Source organism: Lolium rigidum, chromosome 7 (assembly GCF_022539505.1).
Source record: "Lolium rigidum isolate FL_2022 chromosome 7, APGP_CSIRO_Lrig_0.1, whole genome shotgun sequence".
Taxonomy (NCBI): domain Eukaryota; kingdom Viridiplantae; phylum Streptophyta; class Magnoliopsida; order Poales; family Poaceae; genus Lolium; species Lolium rigidum.
Window position 1 is genome coordinate 333,129,261 of NC_061514.1, and position 27,129 is coordinate 333,156,389.

The 27,129-nt window shown below is 48.6% G+C and overlaps 2 protein-coding genes across 2 annotated transcripts; one reads left to right on the forward strand and one right to left on the reverse strand.

Annotated features, from left to right (window-relative positions):
* Nucleotides 1-6,145: 6,145 nt before the first annotated feature.
* LOC124675195 (zinc finger CCCH domain-containing protein 53-like) lies at nucleotides 6,146-10,079 on the forward strand. Its single transcript, XM_047211260.1, has 9 exons — nucleotides 6,146-7,521; nucleotides 7,612-7,797; nucleotides 7,878-8,063; nucleotides 8,157-8,239; nucleotides 8,337-8,582; nucleotides 8,681-8,795; nucleotides 8,936-9,166; nucleotides 9,274-9,354; nucleotides 9,500-10,079. Exons 1-8 carry the CDS (start codon nucleotides 6,530-6,532, stop codon nucleotides 9,305-9,307), a joined length of 2,073 nt encoding a protein of 690 aa, XP_047067216.1. The 5' UTR covers nucleotides 6,146-6,529; the 3' UTR covers nucleotides 9,308-9,354; nucleotides 9,500-10,079.
* Nucleotides 10,080-25,824: 15,745 nt separating this feature from the next.
* On the reverse strand, nucleotides 25,825-27,129 carry LOC124673456 (F-box/kelch-repeat protein At3g23880-like). Its single transcript, XM_047209534.1, has one exon. It carries the CDS (start codon nucleotides 27,127-27,129, stop codon nucleotides 25,825-25,827), a length of 1,305 nt encoding a protein of 434 aa, XP_047065490.1.

The window sequence follows — 27,129 nt, forward strand, 5'->3', positions numbered from 1 at the left end:
ACAATACTCTCACAAAAACCATGAAAAATAGCAGACATGCATCTTTGAAAAGTAGCAGGAGCATTACATAAACCAAAAGGCATACGCCTATAAGCATAAGTTCCATAGGGACAAGTAAAAGTGGTTTTCTCTTGATCTTTAGTTTTAACAGCAATTTGCGAAAAGCCAGAATAACCATCAAGGAAACAAAAATGAGTATTTTTAGATAACCTTTCTAGCATTTGATCAATAAATGGTAAAGGGTAATGATCTTTTTTAGTAACTTTATTAACTTTTCGATAATCAATGCACATTCTATACCCTACAACTACTCTTTGAGGTATGAGCTCATCATTATCATTAGGCACAACAAGCCATTCCTCCTTTCTTAGGAACGCAATGCACAGGACTAACCCATCTACTATCAGCAATAGGATATATAATACCAGCTTCAAGAAGTCGTAATACCTCATTTCTTACCACATCCTTCATCTTGGGAATTAGACGACGCCGAGGTTCAACAACAGGCTTCGCATCATCTTCCATATTAATGGCGTGTTGGCAAATAGAGGGAGAAATCCCCTTCAAGTCATCAAGAGTATAGCCAATAGCACCTCGGTGTTTCTTCAATATTTGCAATAATCTTTCTTCTTCAAACTCAGTAAGATTAGAACTAATAATAACATGATATATTTTCTTATCATCAATATGAGCATATTTAAGATTATCAGGCAAAGGCTTTAAATCAAAAACAGGATCTTCCTTTGGTGGCGGTGTTGTACCCAAGTCTTCCACCGTAAATCATGCTTGAGAATAAGTTGGCGAAGAAAAATCTCCTCAAGCTCATCTCTTTCTTTCCTAAAAACTTCACTCTCGCTATCCTCCAAATGTTGCTGCAAAGGATTATTAGGAACAAGAACAATAGATGCACATTGCTCCATTTTAAAATCATTACTAGGCAAATCAGCTTTATAAGGAGTTTTAGTAAATTTAGAGAAGTTAAACTCATAAGATTCACAAGCAAATTTAGTCAAAATTTTCTCTTTCTTGCAATCTATAATAGCTCCACAAGTATTTAGAAAAGATCTACCAAAAATGATAGGACAATAATCACTAGCAGCAGAACCAAGTACCAAAAACTCAACAGGATATTTAATCTTACCACATAGAACTTCCACATCTCGAACAATACCAATTGGAGAAATAGTTTCTCTATTAGCCAGCTGAATAACCACATCAATATCTTCAAGTTCACAAGAATCAATTTCGTGCATAATCTCCGTGTAAAGCTCATAAGGTATAGCACTAACACTTGCACCAATATCGCATAAACCATAATAGCAATGATCACCAATTTTAACAGATAGCATAGGAACACTAGCTTGTTTGGGTTTATGAGGATGTGAAACAATATTAGAAGCATCTTCACGTGAAAATAATATGACCATCCTCTACATTTTCAAGTCACAAGATCTTTAACTATGGCAACAAAGAAGTTCAACTTTTATTTGTTCTTCGAGTTCCCTAGGTTTCTTTTCACTTTTATGAACCGCACTATTTATAACAGAGTACTCTTTCATTTTAGCAGGGAAAGGAGTTTTTTCAATATAAGCTTCAGGAATAACATGATCAACAGTTTCAACTACTACGCACTTATTAATAGATGAATCAATTTTATCTTTATACGGTTCATGATACTTATCAAAATTCTTCTTAGGCAATTCATAATGAGAGGCAAAAGCTTTATAAAGGTTTGCAGCAACTTGAGAATCAAGACCATATGTAGCACTCATATTACGAAATGTATCGGTATCCATAAAAGCTTCAATGCATTTATACTCATAAATTATACTCGATTCTCTATCTTTGTCGTTCTCCCAACCTTCAGTATTTTCTTGGATCCGATCAAGAAGGTCCCTTTTAAACTCTTCTTTATTGCGCGTAAATGATCCAGTAACAAGAAGTATCCAAGCAAGGTCTTGTCTTGAAAAGAAAGTCTTGCATAGAAATTATCAATAATAACATTACCAGGAAGCTCATGAATGGGGCATTTGAGCATTAAAGACTTCAATCTCCCCCAAGCTTGGGCAATACTCTCTCCATCATGAGGCCAGAAATTATATATGCGGTTCCGATCTTTGTGAATTTCACTTGGAGGATAAAATTTGGAATAAAATAAAGGCACAATGTCCTCCCAATCAAGAGAATCACCATTCTTCAAGCAATTTATACCAATGCGCCGCTTACCGGACATCGATATAGAGAATAGCTTCTTCCTAACTTCATTCATAGCAATACCTGCACACTTGAATAACCCGCATAATTCATGCAAAAACAAGTAAATGATCACCAGGATGGACAGCTTCCATCCCCTTCATAGCGGTTATCCATAACATGTTCAATAATTTTCGTAGGTATTTTATATGGTATTACTTCCTCACTCGGCGCCTCATCCACTACCGTTGCAGTAGTAGTAGATTTCCCAAATAGAAATTGAAGAGAAGATCTCTCCATAATGACTTATAGCAAGTAGGCGTAAATAAAATCAGCACAAACAAGTAAAGGTTTTCCTTACCAATTCCACTTACCAATAGCGCTTCACCCCCGGCAACGGCGCCTGTAAAATAGTCTTGATGACCCACAAGTATAGGGGTGTATCGTAGTATCTTCGATAAGTAAGAATGTCGATCCCAACGAGGAGCAGAAGGTGTTGACAGCAGGTTTTGATAAAGGATTCACTGTAAATGCTCACAGACAAGTATTCAGGGGGTTTTGATGTAATAGATGAATAAAGTACGAGTAAGTAAAATGCGAGAGAAATAATTGCAGCGAGTGGCCCAATCCTTTTTAGCACAAAGGACAAGCCGGTTTGTTTACTTATAATGACCAAACGTTCTCGAGGACACACGGGATTTTAGTCTAGTGCTTTCGCTACATACAACCGATTAATCTTCATTGTTTTGATAAGTGTTGTGTGGGTGAACCTATGCTAATGTACCGCCCTTCCTAGGACTAATACATACTTGTGATTATACCCCTTGCAAGCATCCGCAACTACAAGAAAGTAATTAAGATAAATCTAACCACAGCCTTAAACTCGAGATCCTGCGATCCCTCCCGCATCGATATACCAACGGGGGTTTAGGTTTCGTCACTCCGGCAACCCCGCAATTGGCAAACGAGTACAAGATGCATTCCCCTAGGCCCATAAATGGTGAAGTGTCGTGTAGTCGACGTTCACACGACACCACTAGAAGAATAACACCACAACTTAAATATCATAACATTGAATATTACTCAACCATAGTTCACTACTAACAATTAGACTTCACCCATGTCCTCAAGAACTAAACGAACTACTCACGAGACATCATATGGAACATGATCAGAGGTGATATGATGATGAATAACAATCTGAACATAGACCTTGGTTCAATGGTTTCACTCAATAGCATAAACAACAAGTAGAAATCGAGATCGGGAGAGTTTCCCTATCAAACAATCAAGATCAAACCCAAATTGCTACAGCGGTGACGATGTCCAGCGGTGGAGATGGCGGTGATGATGGTGGAGATGGTGATGATGGTGATGGAGATGATGTCCAGCTCGATGGCGGTGACGATGGCGTCGATTTCCCCTCCGGGAGGGAATTTCCCCAGCGGATTCCTCGCCCGCCGGAGAGCTCTTTTCTCTCCGGTGTTCTCCGCCCCGCGAGGCGGGCTCGTAACCCTTCGTGAGGATTCCTCTCGTGGCTTAGGTCTTCGGGACGAAGGGTTTCGCGAAGAAAAGGAGGCGAAAGAGGCCGAGGGGGCCCCACACCACATGGTGGCGCGGCCGGAGCCATGGGCCGCGCCACCCTATGGTGTGGGCCCACCCCGGGTCCAGCTGGCTCCCCCTTCCGGCTTCCTCCGTCATCCGGAAAAATAGGATTTTCTCGTAAACCGCCTTCCACAGCTTGATCTTCCGAAATATCGCATCCCGACGGTGCTTTTTCCAGCGAGTAATCCCGACTCCGGTGCTCGATCTCCAAATAATCATGAAACATGCAAAATAGATGAAATAACATAAGTATTGTGTCCCAATATGAAATATATCAATGAATAATCAGCAAATTATGATATAAAATAGTGATGCAAATTGGACGTATCAGACCTCTTCAACGGAGAGTAGGATGTCGGTGGACATCCGAATGCCGGTAAATACATTGGTTGTCTCTTGTTCCCTTTACATCCCGCAACTCATACTTGCTACTATTGGTATATCTTATATAACTTTGAATTTTTAGCTCTTAGTTGTATTTGCTATCTGGTTGAGCTATAACTTGCTGGTGCACATACTTGAGTATAATATATTCAGGATTTATGCTTGAAAAGTATCCATTTAGTTTAGTTCCACATTAATTAGGATCAATCCAAATTCGAAAGAGTTTCTTAGTCGCATATTCACCCCTCTAGGCATCTTGGTTCCTTAGGTTAGTGGTATACCCGGTTTGCCTTAGACTACGAGGCAAAGAGTATGATGCAGCATCCAATATGAGAGAAGGAACTAATCCATGATGAGAACCCATATGCTTTTCAAATATTCATTGCTCCGCCGACCAATTGCAACTCATGGTTGTTGCTTTATCGAGATGCTGGGGATCTCAATGTTTTTTTAGTGATGTGTCCAGAGTTGAGAAGTTCATCTTGGAGAAGGAAGGATATATTACTTGATAATCACTAACAAATTCTCTTGGCTAAGATGTCTGGTTGCTAACTTAATGAATTGATGGTGAGCTACATCGAGCTTGAGACATTCGAAAGTCTCGGTCTTGGTATAATTAAGGGAAGATATTCAAAAGGAGTGTAAAGCTTTGCAAGCTTCTACATGGCATTAAAGATTGTTCTAGGTATGTTCTAAGTTATACTTCATTTTAAATATATTTCTATCTTTATTGTACTTCTTCCGCGTGGTTATTTCCATTGTACTGGGTGATAATGTTTAGGATCCTGAAAACTATTAATGTGTCTTGACTTTTTTCATTTTTGAATAAAAAATTTCCATACTTTAGGGTTCGGCCGACGTACGTGTCCAGTCACTATTGTGGATCTCGCAAATTATAACTTCATCTCCCAAACCTCTGGTAACCACCCTCCGATCCAACGGGATTCGTTCTCGTGCGCGTGAGTTGTGATGATAATGCATTTCATCACCCTACCCCTCGTTCAATTGCTACAATAACGTGTCTATCTGATCATCCTACTACCCCGACATGCTGCAGTCATATTCTGTGACGCCAGAAGCTCCCACTCCAACCGTATCCCTTCCCTCCACAATATTGGACCTCCGACCTCATGTCCGTTGTGTTGTTCCCGTGTCAGCTCATGAGCTCGAATGATGAACAAACATGGCATGGTGTTCAAACCGATGGTGATTTCATGGACCGCAACTGCGTGAGCTTTAGCCTAAATCTCACGAGATGTTGGTCCGGAGGTGGTGGATATGTCGTTCTTCTCCGACTTCGTTGATGGGAGGCGATGGATTTTAGTCCAAGATAGCATGGGGACGTCCCCCGGTCGACATGCCATATCGACATGTGCCTCGCTGCTTACAGCATGCCTGTTCATCGAATCACAAAACCTCGTCGACGATGTTGCTTTTTTGGGTCTTGCAATGCTGGAGGCTCGACGTCTCTTCCGGTGTCCGTCTCGGTGGCGCTGGAGTTGGGCGGCGCCTGCTGGCTATGGTGGTTGCAGGAAACCCTAGGGGTCGTTTTGTATTTCTTGGTCATTTAGGATTTTCTAAGAAAATTCAAGACAATTATTTTATCCCGATTTATCTTTTAGTTTCCACATGTGTTACTTCGTATAACTTGTTTTTCAATTAATTAAATATGTGGTTGCTCTGAGAAAAACTCTCACGAGATGGACCATAAGATTTTGGTTCTCATTTGTCACCGAAACAAACTTGTATTGAACGAACACGGATATTGGGCGTCAAAGAATGTTGAGACAAGAACACATTTTCCTTCCTATGATGATGATCGGGAAAAAAAAGAAATGAAAAAGGAGAAAGAGGCCAAGATAGTCACAGAGAGGAGGTGGGTCGAGTTTTATAAATGGGGTCCACGGAGATCCAGATCTATCCACCTCCTGAAACAATAAAAACACACACAGTCCAAACAACACTGCTAAAAACACCAGAGGACAAACCCGGTACTTTTTCCCTAAACACCCCCGCCATGTCCTCCCCATCACCAGCGACCCCCTCTTCCCCGCGAAAGCGGAGCAGAGCAGCAGCCAGCTTATAGATAGAGAGATTGGGGTACCGCCCGAGGGGGAAGGTGCGCACCACCCTCAACTCTACTAGCATAGCTAGCTAACCCTCTTCGCTGCCGCTGCCACCCACGACCGCGCGCGAGCTCTGGGGATTCATGGAGCTGCTCGTCTCGGGCTCCAGCGTGCTGTCTAGCTAGTTCTGCGACGAAGGACGAGGAGGAAGGAGGAAGAAGAAGGGTGTGTGAGGTTTGCTAGGTTGGTTCTCGCTCGAGTTTGTTCGATCGGCGCGCGGCATGGACGCCTACGAGGCGACCAAGGTGGTGTTTGCGCGGATCCAGGGCCTGGACCCGGACCACGCCGCCAAGATCATGGGCCTCCTGCTCATCCAGGACCACGGCGAGAAGGAGATGATACGGCTCGCCTTCGGCCCGGAGGCGCTGCTGCACGCCGTCATGGCCAAGGCGCGCAAGGACCTCGGCCTGCTCCCGGGGTCGGGGCCGGGCACGCCGACCTCCGCCTCCCAGGCAGGAGGACACTCGCCGTTCATGCTCTCGCGCCAGAACTCCGGGCGCGGCGGCGGCGGAACGGCGCCCTCGCCGCTCTCGGTCTCCTCGCCGTCGTCGTGGGCCCCGCCGCCCGTGTTCTCGAGGAGCAACAGCGTGAGCAATGGCGCCGCGGAGGAGATGGCCGGCGTCAGGGAGGAGCTGATGAGCCCGGCCAACGGCCCGCCGTCGCCGTTCTTCAGCGGGGACTCGCTGATCCTCGACGAGCTCCACCTGCAGGACCAGCTCGCGTTCCTCAGCGGCGACACCGGCATGGGCGGAGGAGGAGGGCGTCAGCTCCCACAGTTCGACAACGGCGAGTGCCGAAGCCCGGGCGCCGGCGACGGCGGGCTCTTCCCGTACGGCGGCGCAGGGTGGGCCAACGGCGGGCCGGGGCACCGGCGGAGCGCGTCCGTCAGCGAGCTCTGCTTCGGCGGCAGCGACGGCCTCGGCTGGAAGCCGTGCCTGTACTACGCGCGCGGGTACTGCAAAAACGGCAGCGCCTGCCGGTTCGTGCACGGCGGCGGCCTCTCCGACGACGCTCTCGTCGGGGCGAAGATGGACCAGGCCTCCATGGAGCAGCAGTGCCAGGACTTCCTCCTCCGCTCCAAGTCCCAGCGCCTGGCCGCCGCCGCTGCCGCGTTCCCCTACTCACCCACGGGCTCACTCCCCGGCTCCCCCTCCGCGGCCAGCAAGTGCCTGAGCTTGCTCCTGCAGCAGCAGCAGCAAAACGAGAGCCAAAGGTAATTTACCACCTCCGAGCTCCTTGCATGCCGCTCTCGTTCGTTTCTACCAGCAGCAGGCAGGCAGCCAACGGTTGCTCCGATTCGCAGGGCCGCTGCCGCGGCGGCCGCAGCAGCGCTGATGCTGGGCGGCGACGAGGCGCACAAGTTCATGGGCCGTCCCCGGCTAGACCGCGCCGACTTCGCCAGCCTGATGAACCCGGGGTCCCGGCAGATTTACCTCACCTTCCCGGCGGACAGCACCTTCCGCGAGGAGGACGTCTCCAACTACTTCAGGTACTCCCTTGATTCCAACAGAGAGCATCCATTGCCGAGTTTCGTGTGGAGATTAACCGTGCTCTTCCTCTGAACCGTAGCATCTACGGGCCCGTCCACGACGTGCGCATTCCCTACCAGCAGAAGCGCATGTTCGGGTTCGTCACCTTCGTGTACCCGGAGACGGTGAAGCTGATCCTGGCCAAGGGCAACCCGCACTTCATCTGCGACGCCCGCGTGCTCGTCAAGCCCTACAAGGAGAAGGGCAAGGTCCCCGACAAGTTCAGGCAAGCCACACCACCCACGCCCATCTTTCCTTGCTTCCGGCAGCAGTAATAGCAACAACACCCATGACTAATTACTTGCCTGTTGCTTTACAGGAAGCAGCAGGGCGTGGACTTCTCCGGCTGCGGCTCTCCCACCGGGTTGGACGCCAGAGATCCCTTCGATCTGCACCAGCTCGGTTCGTCATTGTCACATTCAGTTCAATCTTGGTGCTCCTTGATTTGATCAGATGGATGTTAAATGGGAGCTGATATTTTGTGTTGGTTGGGTTCCAGGTGCGAGGATGCTGCAGCACTCGAACAGCGCCAACGAGATGCTGCTGAGGAGGAAGCTCGAGGAGCAGCAGCAGGCGGTGGAGCTGCAGCAGGCGATCGAGCTCCAGAGCCGGCGCCTCATGGGACTGCAGCTGCTGGACCTCAAGTCACGCTCCTCCGCCGCAGCAGCGCCGACTCCGATCGGCAACCCCTTCAGTCCCAAGCACACCACTGCCGCCAGCCCTAACCAGTCGCCGCCTGATTCTGGTAAAGACTTGTGCGAGCGACGGACAACACACAGCATATCACTTGTCGGAACAACAGATGCAGTGTTGCTAATGTTTCTTGCGCTGATTTTGTAACAGTGGGAGAGCAAGGCAATGGCTGCGGCTTCCTTTTCCCTCACAAGGCGGTCAACGGAGCCGATAAGGATGAATCCTCCGGCGATTCCACCAGCCCTAACACTGACAGTGACCAAAGGTGGAAGTTAACGCTAAACAAATCACAATCATCATCGCCATTTGTTTCCTTTCATTACACTTAGCTTTCATCCAGCAGAGGGAGGGAAGTAAACATTTCACCAAACTCAACCTTTTAGCTCCTCATTTTGCTATGTGCAGCGCGGAGCATAACCTGCCGGACAGCCCGTTTGCGTCGCCGACCAAGGCCGCCGCGTTCGCCCGTGGCCCTTTCGCGCCCACTGAGGCCGAGATCTCCGCCGCCACCGCCTCGACCGGTTGCAACGCCGCCTACATCGGCATCGGCAATGGCGTGAGGAATGGCACTAACCATCTCCTGCCCCCTGCATTGGACATACCCTCACCAAAACCATACTTCTTCCCCATGTCCAGGTATGCTCAACACTAGCTCCATGGCATCTACTTCACTTTTAATATTGCAAATTGCAGAATGTATCTGGTGTACCATGATTGATTCGCTGAAAGTATCATGCATGCAGGCTGTCCTCCGATCACGGCGCGATCGGGATGTAAAGTAGGCCCTGAATGGAAGTGAGTAATACTACTACTGCCTAATCATAGTAAGCACCTAGTCTAGCATCCCTCCCTTTACAAAGTCCGTCTGAAACACCATGCTTCCTAGTAAAATCATGTGCACCTGTTGGAATGGAATGCATGATGGTGTCTTACATTCTCTTCCTCCTTTGTGTTGTTGCCTTTGCGCAGGAATACTAGCAGCAAAGAAAAGAGAATAGTGCACAATATACTAGGAAAGAAGAGTGAAGAAGTTGCAGCATAGTTTTAGTTTCAGTCCCTTTTTTCTTTCTTTCTTCCCCTTCTCCTCTTCAAAGTTGATGGTACCAGCACATTACTAAACCACAAGAGAGGAGAAGGAAAACAAAAACAGCGGCAGCCCCCAAAGGCTTTAAGAATACAGTGCCACATACAGTAGGGCCCTTCGTATTATTACTACCAAATGCATTAGTTACAGTTAGTTAATTACCACTGTTAGTACTACTAGTACCAATACTACTACCACCACCAACCCCACATTGATGTACCAACACCACCACACTACAGCCACTACACTAGTTATGTAGCAGCAGCAGCACATTAGGTGTGATGATAATACAATGTAACAGCAGCAGCATACGCTAGTGCTGTGCTCGCTGTATTGCAGAACAGTACAAACAGAGATACACTGGTAATGGACAAGTGACAGGCAGGCATAGCTAGCGTAGTGTGCTGTGTTGGTGTATGTATAATTTCACAACATGAATGAATGAATGAAGATATGAACAAATCAGGTCAGTTGTACGCTAGGCGTGTCGATGGGAAATGGGGAAGGACCACTCCTTCGCTGCCCTACACCACACCGTGCTGCTGCCGGCGGTAGGGAGGGGTGTCAGCGTTGGCCGTGGATCGTGGTCCTCTTCCTCGGCAGCACATTCAGCTCACTTCAGAACATGTTTTCTGTTCTACGTTTTCTTCTATCTTTCTACCTTTTCTCGTTTGAATCTACCCTGGGTGGTGATCTCTGCTGAAGTGCTGTTGCTTTCCTCCGTTGCATCGACGCACTCGTAGACGAGACAGCGATGAGATGGAACGAGCACCCATATACAATCAGGGTGGACATGCTTTTCTCAGGATGCCACCGCGACGTGTAAAAAATATACTCCTACAACGGATGCCCACGCCGTCCACATCCGAAGATCAAACGAAACTGATGCGAATGCGACATCAGAATTATCATTACTATACTGAAGAAGATAAAGAAATATAAGGGGTACTCACAATTATTCCCCTGGAGGATGCCGAGTACGATTGCTAATCATGTCAGCGCGCGGCAGAAGGATTTGAGTAGTAATCAGTGGCGATGATCGGAGGGAGGCGGCCGTGGTGGCTTTTGGGGATGGGATTGGTGGCGGTGCGCTCCGGGCATATCGCTCTCCGGAGGCGGAAAGGCGCCGCGCCGGATTGGACCGGGAGGCTCCAGATGGCTGGGCCGGGCTGTCACGGAAAGTGCGTGCCGTTCTTGGTTGCTTTCCGTTCGCGATTAAAGCTAATTTGCATGGAATAATTGTCGTTATGATACTTTGTTTGTGCTATCGAATATTAGTGCCTAATTGGTAGGCTATGGTCCATCGGGTCGGCTCGAAAAGTTTGCTATGTAAAAGATGGACATACCTAGCCTATTAGAAAGAACATCGGTTTGAAGGCAAGTGACACAACTTTAGAGCACACAAGCGCCAGATCAATTGATTGGGGTAGCCGTCTTTTTTTTTCAAATTCAAACATAAACTTGAAATTCTTTTTTAGGGTAAACTTGAAATTCTATTCATATTTATTATATTTTGCAATATTTTGAATGAAATACAACCAAATCTATTGACGTATATCGCCGCTTCTGTGGTAGTAGTACTCGAAAAAGCGCCAGCCGTCATCGCTCATGTTGTTCTTCCCGTGCCGGTTGGCCAGCTCATCCTTCACGACATCGTTGACTCATGCGTCGTCATCTTCATTAGTGAGGTCAACGAGGGGTAGGCCACAGTCGCTTATCGACGCTGCGATGACGTCCTCAATGTTCCCCTCCCAGGCACGGTGGTCGTTCATCTAGTCAATCTACACCGCATTGTAGCGACGCGTGTCCTCTAGATTGTTTGCTGCCGACAAAGAGGCGCTACTGGCAGAGGTACACCGCCATCTTCGAGGCGCCCTCCACCTCCTTCGGCTCCGGCTTCTGGGCATGCATGTTGGTCCCGGCATATGCGGATTGTTTAGCAATATCTTCATAATTTGGGATCCTATGGAAACAAACATAAAACTTGTGCGCGAGCGTTGTAAAATACCAAAAACCTAACACTACATGCAAAACACATAATGTAAATCTGCTTAAAAATGCACTCATCAACTTTCACAAGCTTAAACTCTTGAGTCTTGATCGTCCCCGAGCGAGATAGTAGTTTAATGGACACTGTCATCATGTTCATGAATCTCGAGTCGTTAAAATACAAGAGGCATTTGAAGCAACAATTATAATGTCACATATAGAACCACATCGTGAGCTCTCGCACTTTCACATCTCAAATGAATTAGAGGCTTCCACACCTTTGTAGTTTGTACCAATAGTTCATATGAGGATGAATTATTATCACACCATAGGATCATCAAGTTCAACCGGAAGAGTTTGTGAGGAGCCCTCAAACATGTTTAAGACTCGCTCATTCAAGCCGAGCATGAAGTAGTTCATAGCTTTGGTTTGAGCATGTACCTCAACTTGTACCCGCTCTATAATTTTTTTTAGAGCACTTTGTTTATCTAATTATCATCACCTTCATAATTCTTTGGCTTTGAACAATCTTTCTTTTGCAATCAAACACACGATTTTAGCATACTATAAGAAAATATTCTCATATCCTATTAGTACTATTAGTGTGGAAGACCCTAAAACTCTTCTCGACGAGAGCGCAACTATCTCTATGTCCTTGTGTTGCAGTGCCAACGGAGGTGAGCGGAGGCGGGCCCATGCAACCACAATGACGTCTTCCTTCCCGACGGCAGACACCACAACCTTAGTAGGGTGTCGGTGCAGTCAGCGATGACTGACGACCGATGCTAGAAGCAGAGATGCGGCACCGCATCACTTGGCTCCAGTAGTCGCTTGACCTTCATCGTGTGGGAACACAAGGGGCGACGGGCATCCTCTGAGGTGCGCGACTTCGAGTATGGCAAAGACTATGATGACCTCACCGTGTGTAATGTTGAGGAGGACGTTGAGGAAAACGAGGGGGATGAGGTCGAGTCTCCGTTTGAGGAAGTGGTGGTCAAGCAGGAGGTTCCGATACCGCCGGGCTACGAAGAGGATGCAACCTATGCCCTCGCCATCGAGGAGTCGATGGCGACAGAGGAGGTCAAGTTGGTCTGGGAGGGGCAGTATGATGTTGCCCGGCTCACTGCGATGGTGGTGGAGCACAACATGGTGTTGCCACCGTCCGCCGTAAGGTGTGTAGGAAGGTCAGATGGTAGCACAACCGCCTTCGCCGCAGCACATGCCATCGACGTACCCTGCGTGGCCGCAGTAAGGGCTATGCATATTGCTCATAATCATCGCGCCCACGTAGGACGAGGACAAGGAGTAGGTGGCAGGTTGTCGACCTTGTTGCAGGGATTACGCCAACCATAACTAGGGTTTAGTTTTTAGTTTTCTTTTATTATACATGTAAATAATCTTTGAATGAATGAGATCTTTCTAAAATTTCGCGTGGTTTTAGTTTTCATTTGAATTTTATTTATTTATTTTTTCGGTTAACGGTCGATAGGCACACACCGCGACGTATTGGGTTGTTTGATGCTAAAATTGACCGTTTTACCGATGTTGCCCGGTGAAGGCAACTTCTTGCCGGTGTTTTATTTTTTTACGAGACAAGTTTGTCGCGTGGTAAACGCTCGTTTCACCGTAGAACTTGCGAGCGGAGGAGTGAAAAGCTTGTCAGGCCGACGCGGACACGATAGGCAGGAGGTGAGTGAATTACACAAATCTACCACAATTGGGGCAGTGGTAACGGCGTTAGTACCATTCTTGGAATTTTTTGCTAAAAACTACCACTTGTGGGGTAATCCGTAACAGATAGAACAAACAGCAAGGTGAGAGAAGTTTAACCCATGCGGGCCCACTAACAGGGCCAACGACCGTTTTCTCTCGTTAGATGCCGGACGGAGCTGGTTAAGGGCATGCCCAATGCATAGCCCTAGGGGTGTTGCCTCACACCTTTAACTAGGTTCGGGTGGTCCAAAGTAGGTTCGGATGAGGAGGCAGCCTCTTCATCAGGAGGCAACCTCTTCAGCCATAAAGTGGAAAATGTGAGAGAGAAAAAGAAAACCAAATCAGCTTTTGAGAGAAAGACATATTAATGGAACCATAACATGGCATGCATATGTCAAAAGTTTTATCCAAGCCTAGTTGGACAGCTGCCTCCATTGCTCATGCCCTAAGACCAGGCCGGTCGCAACCCCAGGAGGAGCATGACGGAGACCATGAGGGCGGGGGTGCCGGCGAAGGTGTGCACTCTCTTGGCAAGCGGGGAGCTGGAGATGAAGGACGGAGCAGGAGACGCTGGGGCGGCGCACAAAGTGGCGGAGGTGACACGGTGAGCAGGATGCCCACGATCTGCTTGCTCACCATGCATCGGAAGTCGCGCACCCCCAGGTCGCCGGCGCCGCTGTACCTGACCGGTTGCACCTTGTGCTTCTCCCTACTCTGGCTGCGTTGGAGCGTGGGGAACAGGACGGCGACGACCAGTTTGGCGCGGCCCAGACGAGCTCGTTCAAGTGCAAGCCGATGTGGTTCTTGTCTGATTCCGTGCTCTCAGCTGCAGTACATGCGATTTATAAGTAACCATGTGCATGTGCTAGCTGCAATATGCATTTCCGGATGCTGCTCTCCCTGAAGAAGGACGGCAAGTCCCTCATGCCTCGCCACGCTTTTCGTCAAACACCTTCCGTGCGTGCAGTCTCACGCTCGTACCCGATGTAGAGGGCCAGCACGGCGAGATAGGTGGTGCAGTAGATGGCGCCGCTTAGCGCCGCGCCTTTGCTCCCCATGCCAGCGCCGTGCACGAGCGCCCAGCACACGAGGACGTGGGTGAGCGCGGTGACGGCGGAGCTGGCCATGACCGGCACGATGATGCTCTGCGTCTGCAAGAATCGGACGTGGCACGCGAGCGGCACGTAGGGGACGAGGGACGGGATGAGCCAGGGCCTCGGCGGCGATGTTCGGGTCCTGGGCGAAGAAGAGGAGGATCTGGGTGGTGTTGGTCCAGAGAACGGCGATGGTGATGCAGGCCAGCGCGAGCACCAGCATGGCCCGGTGCTGGTAGACGTCGAGGAGCAGCATGCGGAGGAGAAGCAGGTTGGGCGTGCTTGGGGGAGCCGGAACGCGGCAGCTGGAACGGGCGGCGCAGCGGTCGAATGAGGCGCGGTGAAGCGCAGCCGGCACGGGCACGGGCACGTCGAGGCGCAGCCGGCCGGGATCGCGGGTGGCGGAGCCGGACACAGGGCGGCTGGTGTGAGCATCATGGCGCAGCGGGTGTTGGAGAAGGGCGTGGCAGGCCGGCGTCGAGCGAGCAAGGCAGGGCCGTGAAGGGACGCGTGCGTGGCAGCATGGCCACAGCCGGAGACGGGGGCGCCAGGGACGCGGTTGGAGCGGGCGAGTTGACCGCCGTTTGGCCACGTCAGTCTGACGATGGGGCCATGGTGGTTAAAACAGTATCAACCAACGATTTGTGCTATCTGTTACGGATTACCCCACAAGTGGTAGTTTTTAGCAAAAAATTCCAAGAATGGTACTGACGCGTTACCATTGCCCCAATTGTGGTATATTTGTGTAATTCACTCGCAGGAGGTAGATCGGCTCACGCAAAATTCACCCTAGGGTAGGGTACGGTGGATCGAAGGAAGCCGAAAGTTCAAACGGATGCGGACCCTCATCCCCATTGTGTCAGAGCAGGCCTGCACGCCCCACGTGTCCGTGCGTCCTGCTCCGCTTTTACCGAATCATCAAATCCGAATATCCACCCACTCCACTAGGACTCTACTCCGTGTAGTAACTTTTTTGAGTTTTGCGCGCGCACGCGACAAGCGATAACGGGTGGCCTATTGCTAGGCGTCCACGTGGAAGCGTGATTACCGCGGTTAAAAATTGGTCCAATCCAATCAGTTCTCGTTCCTGTTCGTTCCCTTGTGTCGCCCGCATGCACGTGGGGCGGGCAGCTCGTGGTTGGGCGTGGACCGGTCAAACGCCCTGATTACAGCGAAAAGCTGAGGGTGTAATGTGCAAAATTCCGTTCCGTTCCGTTCCTGATTAGTCAAAGCATAGGCCAGATAGCCGATGCAGCGCGGTTGTTTGGAGGACCATCTTGCTCATATAATGACGCTGGTTCAATCGCAAATAATGAATCCAGACAGCGCCCGTGTTGGCTAGCCTGCGGCGGTGCGGGCCAGCACGGCGACACGGCCGCGAGCCCGCGAGGAGGGCCCACCACCTGCCATCCCATCCCATCCCATCCCATCGAGTCCAGCGCCCACCTTCGTTCTCGCGGTGGCAGCTTGATTTGGCCGCGTTCCTTCGCAAATCGAAACCAGGATGGTTTTCCTTGTATGGTCTCTCCTCCATCAGGTATGATCCGCAGATTTGCGCCGATCGCGGCGCGCGTGTAGGCGTGTAGGCCAATGGGGCGATTTCGCCTATGGCAGTCTGTCGCGGACGAGGACTACCCTACCGGCCCGCCCGGCGCCGTGGTCGAGGACGGGGCGAGCATGTGCGTCCATGTGCTGCCGCTGCCGCCCATCTCCACCCTGTCCCCCTCCCCTCAGATGCAGTACCGTATGCGTGTGAGCCTGGGTGCGTATCTGTAGCTCTATCTACGGCTCACTCACTCAATAATACAGTGTCAGTCCTCACTCGCTCTCGCTGCATGATCCATCGACCGTATCCGTACAGTGCCGTGCCGTTGGATCGGTCACGTAGCTGAGCTGCATGCACGTACAGCTTGTTGATGGAGACGCTACGTCTACGTACCGCAGGAGAACACATCCACAGCGCAGATACAGCATAGATGCGTGGAAGGTGGAACTGATGAATGGATCACCACCGTGGACGTGGAGCCGGCCCCGGCGCCTGCCCGACCGGCTGGTGGTGGAATCGTTATCCGGAGGAGGAAGACCGGAGTGGATCACCAGATCAACCAGGTTAACCGGATGATTAGGTTCGCGTGCAGTGCAGGAACCGCCAATTAATGGCAGAGCGATCTGCGCCCCACTGCACGGATGGTTATTACTGGTGCATCTGGAGGGAGGGAGAAATTAATTTGGTTCGCTTGCACGTTCCATGGCGGGTGGTGGATGGTCCGATGGGGAATGTGCGCGCGCGCGCGCCCGCCCGGGAGACCGTGCTTGCCGGGGCCGGCCGTCGTCTCCGTTCGTGACCGTGCGCTCGTTTCCATCCCCAGCCGCTTCCTTCGGATGCACGCACGGCTGTCCCGACTCCCCATCCACAGGCTCCCAAGAGATAGAAAACACAGACTACACCGTCGGGCTGAGCGGCGAAATGGATCGAGGCGTCTCGTGTTCCACGGATCCATGGCTCCGTGTCACTTCTCTCAAGGTCCGTCGCCCGGTCGCCGTGTTTTGCTTGCCTCTGCGCCGCATGTGCAATGTGCGGCAAGCAGCCACGTCTTCGACGCAGATTAGGCCCACATGCGCATGCACGGCTGTTCATGACCCGCTAAGGCTGATCATAGTGCATAGTATCATACACTAGTACTACTATCATGCATATAATATTTATCTACTCCCTCCGTACCAGAGGTTAAGGCGTAAAAAAAATTCGTTTTTTCCTGAAAGCATAAGGCGCATGCTAAAGTTTAGTCTGTTTCTGCCGAAGGTGCCCCTAGCATCTGTTTCTAGTTTGCTAAAAAAGAGGAGACGATTGAGCCACCTATGGCATACACATGGTATTAGCTCCTCAATTTACGCTGAGTTAATTGCTCTTCCAATGAATCTCCTTTAAAACTGGCACTTGATTGGTTATACACGGTGGTGGAAGGTAACGAGGAGTCTGGTGCGTGTATAAGGAAAGAGAGAGAAATAAAAGGAGAAGTTAGTAGCAGCGATTTATGAGGGGCAAACATGGAAGCAAATCTGCATGCACGGCCACCTTAATCCTTGCGCCAATTTTTTTACGCCTTAAGCTCTAGTATGGAGGGAGTATGATACTATCTCTATAATGGATGGTATTATAGTGTAGTATCATAAACTTGTAAATTTATTATTTTATAGAATCCCAATGTAAATCTATGTACAAGATCTATTTGGCATTGCTTTTCTCATAATGTGCGCTATAATACAGTATCTACCTATGTTACTCTAATTTTATCTCTCCTCATTAATTAGATACCACATCATCATTTTTATGGGTCTAGGATGCATGATGTACTACCTATGATACTAGCACTATGGCCAGCCTAACAGCGTTCTTGTTGTTTGAAAATGATTTGGCTCACTCGATTACAGCCACTTGTACGAACACAAAAAAGTTGGCCATTTTTTCTAGGGCCAAACGGTGGGCCATTTAGTTACAAAGGATTCAAGAATAAGGCCCGTACATGAAGATTACAACCCCGCTTGGTCCCGCTTGGTAAACCCAAATGGGCCTGATAAAGAAGACAAGCAGGTACTATAAAGACACTTGCCATACCCGCTTGGTGGCCCGTTCAGAAAATACATTGCACTGAATCCTCCCTCCAATGGGCCAGCAAAAACAAACGGAGGCCTTGTCTTTGTGGTAACCTAAAAATAGGCTAACATAAATAATCAATTTATCATAAAATAAGCTTAATTCAAGATTTTCCTATCAACACTTACATCAATACTTAGGTGTACATGCCGTTAGCCGTGAATGTTTCTCGACCTTCTGAGATAAAAAAGAAACATGCTTCAACTTACCAAACAATATAAAAACCATGGCCGCTTTTCAGGAATCAACAATGCACAACGAATTGGACATATAGGTTGGGAGACCTCCATCATATAATATAAAACCAATTTTTACAATTTCTTGATAAACAACATGTGTATACCATCTAAGACACAGAAAGCACATAAATAATTTTTTAAGGACAATGAAAATACTCAAAGATCTACAACTTAGATTGGTGGGGAACAACATGACTAATGAGATCAATAGCTTTTCGAATAAAGAAAGACCTATCCAAGAGAAAGTATTACACAAGTAATTTCTACCCGACAAACTAATTTTTAGGTTCTACACGCGTTGAAGTCCCCTTCCACACCCAATTTTTATTTCTATTTTTGGAAAAAAGCACGTTCCGTTGTGTAAAACCTAGATTTGATATTTGAGCCAGTGGCACATCCACTGAACGGATCAACACTAACCCACATACACAAGAAAATTAAAGCGAGGATGATAGCCAAGACAATACAATCAGTACTGCGTGGCATTGCCTACCCAAAAAACAGTTCGGTAATTTGTAAGTAAGCACTTATGAGGAAGACAAAGAAGAAATTTCAAATGAGTGCTCCACATGGTTGGTAAGCACCGTGCCACCGTTGATGGTATGCTCCATCTTCTCGCAGATCTTGATAAGGCGATGCGCATGCTCATCTGCTCTTGAGCCTTCTGGGAATTTAGATTGGTAGATGGACACGTTACAGTCTGATGCTTTGGAAAAGTGGAGGGGGTGGAGAAGGCCAAATGAGGAGATGGGGAAATGTGTCTAGGGGTGGGAGGGGAGGCCATGTACACTATCCCTGCTAGGGAGAGGAGGGGACAAACAATTTGATGGATACGATCCTTAGCCAAGAAAACGAGGTTGACTAATTTCATGGGAATACAACAAAAAGTAGTTAGTGGGAGGCTACTATTTAGGGTTGGGGAGACCGGCTCAATTTGTAAAACCAAATAAGAGTAAAGAAGACAAGACTGAAACATACTAGATAACCTATCACGAATCAAGAAAGTATGGACATATTTACATTTAATTATATAAAGCTTGAGACAATACTATCATCATGGCTTAAGAATATATTGTTTGATTTATCTTTCAAAATTGCATCTGATATAACTCATTTCTAACAAACACTTTGCCCTGCCTGATAAATTCGCCCTCTGTTCTCAGATTCAGCTATTACCACCTATGCTAATTAGGAAATCAAGTCTAAATGAAAGGACACATACACTGCAACAATTTAATCTAGAGGTGCCAATATTGAACTCTTGACTTTCTCCTATGTTTTTTCCCAACCAGGAAACAAATACGAAAATTAACCTAGTAGATAAGGTTCTGTTTGGTCTACTTTCAAGCACAGAGGTTTTGAAAATTTGGGGAGGTTAATTGATGAATAAATTAACAGACGGTTAAACTGGAGGTGAGTTTAATTATAACTTCTGATCAGATGGGGTTGCCTACTGACGTTATTGTTAGATTATTTGTTAAACCATTGAAAGTGTTGGGAAGTGAACTGCTAGATAAATAAACACCATTTTGTGAATTTTCCAACCAAAATTTGAATTCAAAATAGCGCGTGTGATTAAAAGTTACCTTCTCCCTCCGATACCTACAATTAGCACACGAGTGAATCCAATAAAAAAAATCATGTGAATAACTTCAATTGGCTCAGAAAGCCATTTGTTTTCAAAACACCTTTGTTTCATGTTTTCCAGATACCCCAGAAGAATGTATCTCTAGAGAGTGTATCTCCTGAAACGCCCGAACCTATGCACCAGCTGCACCCATACATTGTGGGCCTTTGGATTGAAAATGAAGAGACACAATCCACTTAGGTGATGGATTACTGGCACATTTGCACAATGAACCCCGTTGTATTGCTGATCCAATTAATTGTTCTCCACCAAACCGGTCCTATATGCCCACGCATACAATCCTCTCTCTCTCTCTCTCTCTCTCTCTCTCTCTCGTTGTCCTGTGCGGCTGTGCCTATCTCTATTCTTCCACAGATTGAGTTTTCTGACGGGAGATAAGCTCATAGTGGTATCACGATTTGGGATCTCATTAGATCTAAAAATTCTCCATCTTTCTCATTCTAAATCGTATCTTCTCTCCCAACCTTCCCCAAATTCTTTGAAAATAGATAGCAGGGCACCACGGCAGGAGGAGAATAGCAGCATGGATGAGGCGGTCTTGTCGTCCAGCTAGCCTCGCCGTCGAGATGTAAAGGCCGCCGCCTGGGCGCGCAGACCGTGTCATTCCTCCCGGCGACGCATCGTCGACCTCCACAGATGGGTCAGAACTGGATAACTGGGAACAAAGAGGACTTTTTCGTGCAATTCACGATGTACCAAACAGCCCACTTGTAGTTAATCTGATGCATTCATTATTCATCCAAAAGCCCACAAGCGGTGGGTGCAGCTGGTTCACAGATTCCTTCGTTTCACTGGATACGTTCTTTGTATCTCTAACCCTACTGTCATGATTTTTGTTCTTAGTGCCAAAACTGTTCAGCCATTCTGTTAAGCGATGTTGAGTGCTTACAAACCGGCATTTCAAGTCAGCTTATAACATCCTATTTCAAACAAGATGGCCAACGCACATGCAAAAAAAGATGATTGATATTTTTGTTTCGACCACAAAACAAACAATTTCTGCACATACCCCTCCTCTCTGAAGTAAGGAGAGATCATCGCGACTGGGAACGCTTTTTTCAGAGCCATCCACAAAAATATGTTGATCCTCTAAGGGATTTTTAGTTTTGCTTCGCAACATATATGGATTTAACCGGAATTGTTTATAATGATAAAAAAAATAATGAGTCTGTCTTCCCCACCAAACAAAGTAAAAGATCCACTTTGCTCAATAAGTCTGTTTCATTCAGAAAGTCTCCATCGAACAAAAGTTCTTCTGAAATTCAGGGAATCAGTCCTTGTGAGAACACAATCTGGACAGTGGAGCTGTTATGTTCCAAGGAAATAGAATAAAATCTAGGGAAAAAAGTTGCTAGACTGTTAGGAATAAGCACTCCGAGTCCGGCACGATGTCGTACGTCTCCGTATACGAGTATGTATACGTACATGTTCCGGGTAGGAACACTACGTGTGTTGCACGGTTCAGAGTATACATGATGTAACCGAGTAGTACTAGAGTTAGTCACCGACTAGGTTTGGTTTAGCTAGCTAGATGTGCTATTTATATGCTTGTAACCTGAACGTGTAAACCACCGTGAGTTGAGATTCAATACAAAGAAAAGGACCGAGACGGCCCTTTGGCTAAATTGTTTTGCTGCGTTACGTGAAGTAGCTAGTAGCTAGCTGATCTAAAGGAAGATCGAGCTAGCTAGGTTCAGCTTGGCGGAACGTGTGCATCGCGGCGGAAAGAAAGTATTCGCGTACGTGTGTGACATCTCGCCGGAAGCTCATCGTCAGCGTCGTCGGAAAGCACTCGACGGCAGGGGCTGTGTTTGGTATCAGATCGGCGAGATACTGCCGGGTCCGGGCCAACAATTGGTATCGAGCCTCGTGGAGGATCTCCTAGTAACGGGAGGTCATGACGAAGGAAGTGGGCGAGTCTTCCGGCGCCGCGGCGCCGGTGTCGACGCAGTATCCGCAGTACATCCGCGACAACTACACGGTGTGGGCGACCACGATGATGTGGACGCTCGAGTCCAACGAAGTCTGGGAGGCTGTTGATCCGGGCGGCGACGAGTTAATGAAGGGCGCGCCGAAGTACCGCAAGGACCGACAAGCACTCACGGCCATCTGCTCGGTGATGCCGATGGACGTGAAGCAGCACCTGATCTCGAAGAAATCTGCAAAGGAGGCGTGAGAGACGATCAAGACGCTGAATCTTGGTCACGAGCGCGTCCGCGAGGCGACCCTACAAACCTTGCAGAAGAAGTACGAGAATCTGGAGATGGGAGAAGATGAGACTGTGGACGCCTTCGCTTCGAGAGTCGCCACATTGGTCAATGGGATTCGCGCGCTCGACGAGAAGCTCGAGGAGATCTCGATCGTAAGGCGTTTCCTTCGCGCGGCGCCGCCGCGTTACTTGTCCGTTGTTTCGGCGATCGAGCAATGCGTTGATCTCAAGACTCTCACGATGGATGATCTAGTTGGACGGTTCAAGGCTCATGACGAGCGGATGAAGATCACCTATGGTGATGTGGTACCGGAAGAGCACGTGATGCTTACCCGTGCCCAATGGGAGTCGGTGGTCGCCAAAGAGAAGGGCGATAAGGCATCTAGCAGAAGAAGTGATGAAGAAGTTTCTCGCCCAGCGAAAAAGTACATCGCAGGGGAGGACGAGGACGACGCTCCACCGAGGAGGAAGTTTGACATCAAGAAAGTAAGATGTCATAACTGCGGCAAGCTCGGTCACTTCAAGGTTGATTGCCGGAAACCACCGAAGCCGAAGGAAAGGGCTCTCATCGCCCAGGAAGGAGATGATGGACCGATGATGCTGATGCTCGAAGTATGCGAGCAGAAGTACGAGGAGGAGCTACCTCCTCCATCACCGGCTACGGAGATTGTGATGGATCACGGTCTACCGTGTGTGGATCACGTGGAAAAGCTATGCGACGAAGGTGTCGTTGAGAAGCAACGGAGTGCCCCGTTTCCACGTGAAACCACGGATGAGGCAAGTGAAGCTTTGGAGCTCGTTCATGGCGATATATGCGGTCCAATTTCACCCGCAACCCCGTCCGGTAATGAGTACTTCATGCTTGTGGTGGATGATCACAGCCAATACATGTGGATTGTGTTCGTCGAAAAGTAAGGATCAAGCTATACAAGCATTCGAGAAGATCGAGGAAGCTGGAGAGGTCAAGGCGAGGGTGAAAAAGTCCCTACGCATAGATCGGGGTGGTGAATTGAAGCATAAGGTGGTGGCCATGGCACGGAGCATGATGGAGAGCAAAGGCCTGCCGAGAAAGTTACGGGGTGAGGCGGTCAACACGGCTGTCTACTTGCTGAACAGGGCGCCAACTAGGAGTATGGTTGGTGGGACTCCGTACGAAGCATGGTATGGACGAAAGCCCTCGGTTGATCATCTTCGCACTTTCGGGTGTGTGGCGCATGTCAAGACGGTGTCCGGCCATAAAGGAAACTTGGCGGATAGGAGTACTCCATTGATCATGACTGGCTATGAAGAAGGCTCGAAAGCGTACCGTTTGTGCAATCCCTCAACCAAGAAGGTGATTGTTGCGCGTGACGTAGTCTTTGAGGAAGACTTATCATGGATTTGGAACTCCACGGAACCGGATGAGATTTTTACTGTTGTCTGTAACAGTAATTCTGAGCATGCAGATGATCGAGGTACAGGAACTTGTACGGAAGGAAACGTTACAGGTTCAGAAGTTTCGTCGATTCCTACGACCACGCCAAGTTCAGGCGTCTGGTGGCCAGCGGCCAGTCCACGCGCGGACGGGAGCGCGTCCAACGCTTGGCCAGGAAGCGGCAGCAGTAGGAGGCCATCTCGGCCAGAAGGAGCTGGCACCTCTCAGCCTGGGAGCTTGACAGGGGCGCGGCCGATAGACATCCCGCGCGGGAGCCCAGGGAGCAGGACATCGTCCCGATGGCCAGCAGCAGAGTTGCACTGGAGCACAGCTTGGGCAAGTGCTAGGCGCGGCCTCGAGGCTTGCGGACCTGAAGGGAGCAGTAGCCCAGCTCGGGCTGGAGCTATACCACGAGACCAAGACCCAGGAGGGGCGCTTGGTGACGGACCAGAAAGAAGTGGCATGTCAGGAAGTGCCATGCTCAGTCCAGAAAAAATGCCAACAGGAGAGCCGCATGGAGTGACGGGAGCTTTACCTGAAGGCAAAGAAGATGCTTCGTATGGAGATTGGGCACAAGTGTTGCCTGAAAAACCAGTACGTAGCTTAGGAGGAGCTTCATCAGAAGGTCCAGAAGAAGGAGGGCTCACCAGCTCAGAAAGTAGGCACGATTGGAACAGCCATGTTGCTGCTCTGACCGGGCTAGAAGAGAGAGCAATCCCAGCTCAGGTTGCGCCACACGGGATGGAAGTTGACATCCTAGCAAGAAAAAGGCATACACGTTATGTATGTCTAGAGCTAATGGGTCTAGCTATGCACGAGCTAGCTTGTACGGGGGTGCATTATAGCCAAAACCATCGGCAAGAATCGCATCCATCAGGTAAGGAGCTAGCTATGCATGTTCCTTTGAATCTCGGGGAGGAAGTACTTCGACGAGATTACAAAGGTGAGTCGCGAAGAAGCGACGTGGGTCCTCAGCTAGCAAGTGAAGGATCCGCAAGTGAAGAAACAAGTGCGACGTCGGGCGCAGAAGAGTATGTCGTGCTATCTCTACTTACACTGGAGACGAGACGACTACGACCGACACGAGCACGCATGCGACGCGTGTTGAACTACTATTCGAAGAAGGAACTTCGGACGGTAAATAATCCGGTGAAGATGAAGCACACGAAGCAATGTTTGTTCATCAAGGAACCGGTGAAGACTGAAGACGCGGACAAGGACTGTCGGCGTGAAGCTCAGGAGAAGCCGGCGAAGGTAAAGTCGGTAACATGGGTGCCACGAGGAACGGCGAAAGCAATGCCGATGAAGACGCCTGCAAGAAACAGCTGGCGCATTTGGGACCCTGGTGGAAGTGAAGCACACGTGTGTGACATCTCGAATTATCTTCCCATATCTCCTTTTAGCACCATTCCCAACTTTAAACTTGCAACAAGATAGAAACAAAGGTTCTATTTCCGAAGTTCTGGCCAGAAGTTGGAGCCTTCATTCTTCTGAACACATTGATCTAGGTGTTCACTTCTCTGCGATAGTGTGGAGTTCCAGTTTGTGTTTATAGAAGCAATCACGATCACACAACTGTATAACCATCTTCTAATCATCATTGGAATCGCTGGATTTTTTACGCGGTCTAAGCCAAAAATGAATCAAAATACCAAAGTTCTTTCTTCAATCATAGTAGCGCTGATGTAACAAAACGGCCGGGCACAACAACTCTGCTAATCAATAAGTGGCTTAATAGAACAGCTATGCAAGTACGCGCATGTTCATACAAAGTGCAGGTGCAGCATAGCAGTTACGGACAAATTGTACACTAAACGAGAGATCAAACTAACAACCTATGGAAGAGATCCAGAATAACATTTCAACAACTATAAATGCGCTCGCTCAAAGAGGGCGGCCAAGAGTTAATTCGCAAAAACAAAAGAGAGCACGACCAAGAGTGAATTTCATATCTTAGCGATGTCACTAGTGCATACAAAAAAGAAGGTAAATTTTGGGATACAGGGATGAAAATGAAGTTCTATGTCCTAGATATGTACTCCATAGCTCGGAATTTTGGGAGACAGGGATGAACATGAAGCTCTATGTCCTAGATAGGTACTCCATAGCTCAGAACATTAACAAGATGTTTAAGACATGATAATATGCACGCACCAAATAATGACATCGCAACCATCCAAAATAAAATGTTCCAATGGTAGTAGTAAGTAAGAAGACCTAAGGCAAAGCAAACCAGGAGCCCTGAACATTCAGACACACCCCGTGGAGAACACAGACTCCTCATCTTCCTCTTGCGTCTCATGATAAGGAATTGGAACAATGCTCTCTTGGAGGCGGTGCTGAGTAAGCCACATATAATATTGTCCTTTTCCAAGGTTCACAATTCCTAAGAACTTGCCATCAATGTTGCAGCGCAAGACCTTGTTTTCATCATACATGATCAACAACTCACGGTTGTTGAGCACAGCCATATCTTCGAACAGTCGAACTGGTGAATCAAGTAGCTTTTTCTTTTTAAATTTCCTTTTATTTTTCTTATAGAATGAAGTAGAATAAAGTTTTCTAGATGCTTCCACCGTTGACAGGTCAATTCGGTACATGAAAGCCCAGATTTCAGCCTCGTAATCCCGCATCACCCAGACATCCATGATGGTGAAACCATTGTAATAGCGAGCCGAGCCGGCCCAGAGAGCCAACATCCCTTTCATGTCGAACAACTTACTAGGCCACAACTCGGTGGGACTCTGCATCCACCGGAATGACTCACCTTGCGCGTCAAACACAATTATGTCTGATGTGCCATAAGAACACCAGTGCAGGCTACCACGGTGGTGGACCGGTGGCGAATAATAGGACGAACAACACAGACTTTGCAGAAACATAATATGCTCCGAAGGCGGCAAGTCTTTTGTTGTTCTGAATCCGACGTACCTTGGCCTGTCTGATCCTACCGTGAGGATGTATAAGCCGGGTTTACACAAATGATGTGACCACGAGTGATGTGACCGTGAGACCCACAGTACCCTGTATTCTCCGGTTGGATGGTGCCGGTAGAAACCGATCATGGTATTGTAGAAGGATTGCCCAACTTGAGGCTGTGCTAGGAGAGCATGCTTGCGGATGACCGGGTTGTAGGCGTAGAATCGGGATCCAAATTGGGATCTTCGGCATACGACGAGGAAGCCATCGCAAGAGCCTAGGAGGCGATACTCGGAGCGGTGTTTGAAGCCCAGACGGAAAGGCCAGAGGTGTTGATTGGAGGCTCGAGCACTAGTGTCACGGAGGACGACTAGACTTGCCGGCCGCCCATTCCCGTTGATGATGGGGAGCGATGGCTGGCGGCGGTGGTGTTCGAGCATGAACTGAGGAGTGGAGGTAGCACTGCCCCACGACGTGCAGACGGCGCGGAAGCGGCCAATGTCCTTGGACGGCAACTGGATGAGGATCCTGTCAATGATCTCCTGAGGCAGGTCTTCGAGCAGGGTCGCGGCTCTCGTAGCGGGATCGTCCGCGTCCGCACCCAGGGCAGGAGAAGTGCTCGAACTGGCAGCCAT